Source organism: Stegodyphus dumicola, chromosome 10 (genome assembly GCF_044657685.1).
Source record: "Stegodyphus dumicola isolate Sdum_Otavi_A_Nest chromosome 10, ASM4465768v1".
Lineage (NCBI taxonomy): Eukaryota > Metazoa > Arthropoda > Arachnida > Araneae > Eresidae > Stegodyphus > Stegodyphus dumicola.
Window position 1 is genome coordinate 114,819,710 of NC_140777.1, and position 7,106 is coordinate 114,826,815.

Below are 7,106 nucleotides of genomic sequence, written 5' to 3' on the forward strand. Positions count from 1 at the left end.
ACTGAATGTTTATATTCCGAGAGGCAACGCGGATTTCAGATCGGCGGATTTTCGGTATTTGACTGTATTCAAGAATTTTTAAATAGCTGTTGAAGTAGTTCAGTTATCCATTATACTTGAAGTAATTTATATATGACAAATATATATACAGTACAAAGTCCGTAATTTGAACGTCCATTATCCAGAATGATTTATAATCCAGACCTCAAAGCCACTTCTTTTTTTTTTCTTTTTTTTTTTTTTTTTTTTTTTTTTTTTTTTTTTTTTTTTAGATGCGCGTTTAATGCACGCTTCCGATAGTGAAGAAAGTGACAGAGAGGTTATTGAAAACAAAAAAATTTCGTTTGACAAGTTAGTCGGTATTCTCGACACAGCAATTACAGGACTTGAACAGTGGAACTTTGTAACTGAACAAGAAATTATGTCCGTTTATAAAATTAAAGAGAAAGTATTAGCACAAAAAACGAAGCAACTTAAACAACTTACATTGAAAGAAATTTTAATAAAGTAAACAAATAAATATTAAGCTTTTTTTGTAAATTTTAATAACCTTTAGATCATAATTGCTCTTTATTTGATAAATTATGGTTTCATATTTTTAATTGTATAATTTCTGCATGCCATGTTACCAGATTTAAAATGATGATCTGTGATCCGGAAAAAAACCATAATCCGGAATTGCCGAAGTCCCGACGAGTCCGAATTATGGACTTTGTACTGTATATATACCAAGTTCTTAAAAATACACAACTTGAACTAAATCTAGAAACCATCTAAATGCAAGTTGTGCAGGTATGTGCCAATACATGTATTTGTATATATTGAATTCTTTTAGATGCAACATTTTGTTTTTAGTATTCATATTCAGTTTTATCATAAATTGTCACTAGGATTTATATTCCATCATAAGCTGAATGTTGTTTCTCGAAATATGTAATAAAATTATCTGCTGCTGCAGTCTGTTACTACCAGGAATAGACATTTCAAGGATATTTCTTCCATGTTGGTTTGCCTCTTAATCATAGTAATGACTACTGTAGAAGATGGTCAAGTCCTCTAGTTTACTAAAATCCTCTGTGTGCAGTGATGGTGACGTGGGTTAGGATCATAAATATTAAGAGGTTCATTATGACATAGAAGTGCGTAACTAAAAGACTCTATTGCATGATTAGTAATTACTTGTTTCTGTGCTGGTGTGGTTGGAATTAAGACAGTAAGTAGTCTTGTTTAGTGAAACCTTGGTTTATTAATTTGTTTGAAGATAGTTATTAAACCAAAACAGTTTTCTTTATAGGAATTATTGTAAAATGGATTAAACTATTCTCGGATACAAAACTATTGGTCAGAAAAAAATACTTTGAATGTAACTTTTTAGCATAAAACTGTTGGAATTCATCAAATCTAACGCATACACAATATTTAATAATACTATACTCATACAAAAATAAGAAAATTTGAGTTTAATTGTACCGTGTTCACACAAAGTTGACAGTGTAACTAAAAAATGAAGAAGAAGTGAAAGGTGCAAAATGTAACTATTTGAAAGGGAAATCTTATTTTTTAAAAATATCAGATAACTGCTGTTTTACTGGTTTACTCCTCTTTTCCCTCCCTTTCTTTTTCTCTTAGTCACCTGTACTTGACAACCCCCGGACCTTTTTCCCATTAAAATTTGTCAATATGTTTGGCTTCTGTTGACATCTTAAAATATTCCTAAAGTAAGACTTGGCATTATAATTGCAAATATTTATGTTAAGGCTACACACTGTTTTCAGGGTGATATTGCTCCATGAACCTTTGCACGTACCCCCATTTTACTCAAAGTTTATGGATCAAATAACTAGGAACATCCTCTCTTCATTTGTTTAATGCTTTATTTGGTATCCAAGACATTTTCATTTGGAAATTTTGTTTGTGAACTTTTTTTTAACTCTAGTATAATTTTAAATGGGCAATTATTTCTTACTATTTTATTTAAAGAAAGTATATATATATTTTATAGCAAATGTTTCTGTAACTTTTCTTACTCAGCAATGTTTATATTTTTCCCCATTTTAGAGAAAGTGCTTTTCTTCAAAATGATGAATCACTTCCACATCATGATCAGTCATTGTGGTTTATAGAGGACCTTACCAGGAATGAAGCAATGCGCTTATTAACTGGAAAACCTGATGGGACTTTTCTCATTCGTAACAGCAGAACTCCTGGGCAGTATGCATTATCCATAGTGTATGCTATTTCATTATTTCTTTCTATAAAAATTATTACTGTAAACTTCAAAATTTTGTGTTAAGTATCATAGCCTGTTGAGTTTAGTGAATCAAGACTAGGAATTTTTTGAATCAAAAGAATTATATGAGAATTAGTTAATTTTAAAAAATTTAAAATTTTCCTTGCAGTATTGCTGAGTTGAAAATTTTTCATTTGCAGTAAAGAAAGCTAGCTTTTAAAAATTTTTAAGAATAGAAACTGCATTCAGTATTATTATTATTTTTTGTTGTTGTTCCTTCAGTTTTTCTCACTTTGTAGATATTCATCTGTTTTATCATTTATAGCCATAAAATATGGAAAATTTCCTTGCAAAACATTTTCATATTTTATGTTTATGATATTTTATAAATGTTAATCATATGTATAGTTACTGTAGTGCTTTGTATCACATTAGACAGTATTGTGTTGAAAAAAGGAGAATTCATCTTGCTAATAGGTGATGAAAATTTTATCAATAAATACATTGCAGTAATGTAAATATATTTTCTCTTGATTGTGATTTTCTTCGCAATATTTTCAGTTCTCTAACTTAATGTGAGGCCCACCAGCGGCCGAGCGGTAAAGTCACTGAACACTGGTAGCTCGGTCTGAGATTCGAATCCCACGAACGGGCTGGCTGCATGGGTGTTTTCGTGGATTTCCCCATGTGTAACATGTATACAAGCCAGTTTCCCTTAGAAAGTCCTCCATGAAGGCATCCCTCCCCTTGGGTAGATAGCCCTTGAGGCTTTGCCGTAATTAAATAACCTAACCTAACTTAATGTGTTGTGAGATTGGAGAATATATTACGTTTGACACATGTAAACATAGACTGGATTCATTAATTTAAGCAAAGCACATAAAAGCTACTAGTCTACGTTTCACTTCCCCCACCCCACCCCACCCCACCTTTTTTTTTTTTTTTTTTTTTTTTTTTTTTTTTTTTTTTTTTTGAGAGAGAGAGAGAGAGAGAGAGCAACCTCAGAAGAATGGAATAAGGCTATATTGTGAATCAATGATCAATGTATGTTTTGTAAACTTTTTCCATTTCCATTAATATCTAATTTTGGATTTAAATATCCTATGCAAGAAACATACTGCAATTATGAAAATCTGTCTTGTCTGGGATTCAAAACAATGAATGGTCGTCCCCTCCAAACCACTTAACTATATGGGTTAGCATAAAGAATATGTTTTAATCAACTCTTTATATTTTTTATGCTTAGGTTTTTTAGTGATTTTGAACTTAGTGTTCTTAATTCAGTATCCGTAAGCATGAAATTTTTCTGCCAGTAATGTTTGTTCATGGGATTTACTATGAAAAGTTCATTTGTGTAAAATATACAAAATTATAATCTCTCTTTTTAGTTTGTTAACTGTTTCATTTTTATTGCCTTTCTCAATGAACAGTTTCTTCTACAGTAAGACCCCGCTTAACGCTGTTTCGTTAACGCTGTTTCGGTTTAGTGCTCTTTTATTTCAACCCGGGGATTCTCCGAAATTGTGCGCAGCGCTAGGTTTCCAAATAACATATCCGAAACAGTGTAGTTGTGTTTCTTGCTTTGTGGACGCATTTTTATCATTTGAAACATTTGTTGACATTATTGTAAGTTTAAATTTGTATAATACTATAACGATTAATACAGTGACAAATATTATATATTTTTATCATGGGTGATAATAAAAAACAAGAAAAGAAAGCAACCAGAAAGAGCATTTCACTGGAAACTCAAATGCAAGTGATTAGAAGATTAGATTCTGGTGAACGTCAATCTCAACTTAGTGCTGCATTGATTTTGGCAACTTCAACAATAAGGACAATTCTCAAGAATAAAGAAAAAATACTGTCATCAGCAACTGCAACTACGTCAAGCTCTGCAACTAGAATTACCCGTTCTAGAAATTACATTATAGAGGAAATGGGAAAACGACTGTCTATATGGATTGACGACGAAATTGAACGCAATATGCCATTAAGCCAATCTATCATAATGCCTTCTTGACAAAAAGGCAGAAAATTGGAAACCCAGAATAGACTGAATGATCTGACTGAGAATTTTATTTGTTTTTAAAAGTATATGCGTTTATATTGTTTTTATTTTTGTAAGAAATAAATGTTTGATTTTATTTTTATTAAAAAAACATTATTAAATTTAATGCCTAACCATTTTTTATCCGTCTTCCCCTAACCCCATTATGTACATGTTAAGATAGCCTCGCTTAGCGCTGTTTCGCATTACGCTCTACTTCGATGGAACGTATCCCCCGCGTTAAGCGGGGTCTTACTGTATCTGAAATCATTTGATCTGAATACATAAAGAAAAAATATGTAGTAATTAGTGTTATCAACAATCCTTGATCATTCAGATGAAATATTGTTAAGCTTTTTTAAAGTATTTCAATGCTTATAAAGTTTATGAAACTACCTAATTATAAATATAATTTTTATCCTACAGTGCTGATGGCAAAGTTGGCCATTGTTTGATATACAAGACTGAACGAGGTTATGGATTTGCTGAACCATATAATGTTCATCCAAGTCTAAAAAGCCTGGTTCTTCATTATGCTCAAACGTCTTTAGAAGAGCACAATGACACTCTAAAGACAACTCTGGCATATCCTGTTTTTAGTCTCGATCATTACATAAATCAAAGTACAAACTGCTGAAAAGACTTTTGGAGTTATGCAACCAATGGGCATTCTTTACTTGCCATTTTTATAGCAAAGTGAATTGTGATCAAATGTGTATCTGTATGTTGTCATGCCAATTACAAATTGATACACAGCCTCATTTTGTGAATAATAAATGTATGAAATTTTGTCAGTATGAATGTCACTGTGGTTATCCTTGTTCTGCTTGAGAGCTTGTTTAAGGATAGAAAATGAATAGCAAATCAGCATTTGCTTTTAAAACTAAATTATTTATGCAAAAATTTTGTAATGTATGAAATTGTATTAGATACTGTTTACACATTTTTAATTTATATTTTCATTAATCAGAATCACTTAATATCACAACTATAGCCCAAGCCTTTGATACAAATTTTCATGCACTTCAGCATCTCATGAAGCAAAATAATTATAATAAATTCGTCATTAATTTTTAACATTGTTTCTAAAAAGAGTACTGTTATTATGCTGTACTTGCATTGGCTTGTTTAATAATAATAAATGAACAAGAACTGAGGAATTTCTAAATTTTTATTCTTTCTAAATTTCTATATGTTCTCAAATTTAATTTTTGTAAATGCACCAGTAATTAGGATAAAAATACATTACAAATTAATAAAAAAAATTGGTTGAAAGCTACATTTAAATAAGTTCTTTATTATTCTTTGAAAGTTTTGTGTTTTTATCTGTGTATTGGGAGCCTATAACTAACAAACTCTACATCAGAATGATTGACAGTGATGAAACATTTTTACATCGTGTCATGTGATACCTGTCTGTGATGTTGTGTAAATTTTTGTGTATGCAGAGTTTCGTAAATATGACAAAATGTTATTTTATCAATGCTGAATTATTGTTATGTTAATTCATTGTTTTTTATTTGTCCTGATTTGTATTTTCTCTTACTAAAATATGTAAATAAAATTGTGAATTATAAAAAGAATAATTGCAGAAAAATTTGTGTTTTTCTTTGTCTTAGATTTAAAAAGACTAAATTAAAATCTTTAGATTACAAAAATGCCAAAGTGAGAGTATTTATGTATTTCTGTATTATTATAACTTCTTTACAAAAATGCCAAAGTGAGAGTATTTATGTATTTCTGTATTATTATAACTTCTTAGTAAATGTTAAAACTTAGTTGTATTTTACACTTAAAATAATAAATGCAGTAATGATATAAAACATGAACAAATTATTTTTCGCTCTTTTTTATTTAAATACTAAATTTTTAAGTAAAAAAAATATGTGCTTTAAAGTTTCTATAGTGTACATATGTCATAAATGTTATCTTTCAAAAATATCAAGTTAGCGTCATAAACAAATGCTGCTTTTTCTTAATTTTAATTCCGAACTGAGAATGAATTAAACTTTCTTTTTGGTTGGCTTCTCACCTAGTTGCTTAGCTGTTTCTTTAAAAGTGCAAGAATCTTGTTAGCCAGTGTTGATGAGTATGCATACTCCTTGCTTCTTCCCTTTAGTCTTCAGTTTCAGTTATAACGTGTGAATCAATATTTCAATAGAAGTACTTAAGTTGTTAGATGTAGTAAAATCAGACAGTGATTTCTTCTCTGGTTCAAGTATGTCACCTTTTTCTTATTTCCAGGCAGTTCTTGATGCATCAAAATTGAATTCTTTTGCTGCAAATAAATGCATTTGATATTGGACTTGCAAAATTTATAACAGTGTCCGATTTTCAAATGGACAAAACAGGCTGTTTTGTTTTTAAAACTTCTGGTTTTCCTAGAAAATTCAGTTTTTCTACAAAAAAAGCAATATATCCTCACATCAACAGCATATTTCCCTCCCTTTAGCCTTTAACGAATAAAAATTGAAGATACTTTTTACATGTTTTCATGCTTGATGTTTATAATAACAATCTGAACAACAGAATTTAATACTTTTTTCTTATAATAGTTTATTGAAATAAGAGTTTCCCCCCAGACATGTGACAGGTGGTTGGTGTGCATAGTCGACAACTGCCCATCTTCCCCTCCACAAGCTCTGTCCCTGGCGAGTTCAACACGCCATTTCCTGTTGAGTTGCAGTCACATAAACATGGCTGTTGCTATTGATTCTCCCGCGAAGTGTGAATTGCGAGCTAACACAGTGGAAATTCATCTACAAATAAGTTGAATGTGTGGAGACAGCTTTTGTGAGTGATGGTGTTGTTCGTGAATGGTGTCAA

The 7,106-nt window shown here is 30.6% G+C and overlaps 1 protein-coding gene across 2 annotated transcripts in view; it reads left to right on the top strand.

The window, feature by feature from the left end:
• LOC118202418 (phosphatidylinositol 3-kinase regulatory subunit alpha-like) overlaps positions 1-5,877 on the top strand; it is a 313,423-nt gene extending 307,546 nt beyond the window's left edge. For both annotated transcript variants that reach the window (XM_085825402.1, XM_085825403.1), the window contains exons 21-22: positions 2,059-2,229; positions 4,707-5,877. In XM_085825402.1, coding sequence (XP_085681528.1) covers positions 2,059-2,229; positions 4,707-4,917 — 382 coding nt within the window. In that variant the 3' untranslated portion in view covers positions 4,918-5,877. The remainder of the gene's footprint in view (positions 1-2,058; positions 2,230-4,706) is intronic.
• Positions 5,878-7,106: the final 1,229 nt, after the last annotated feature.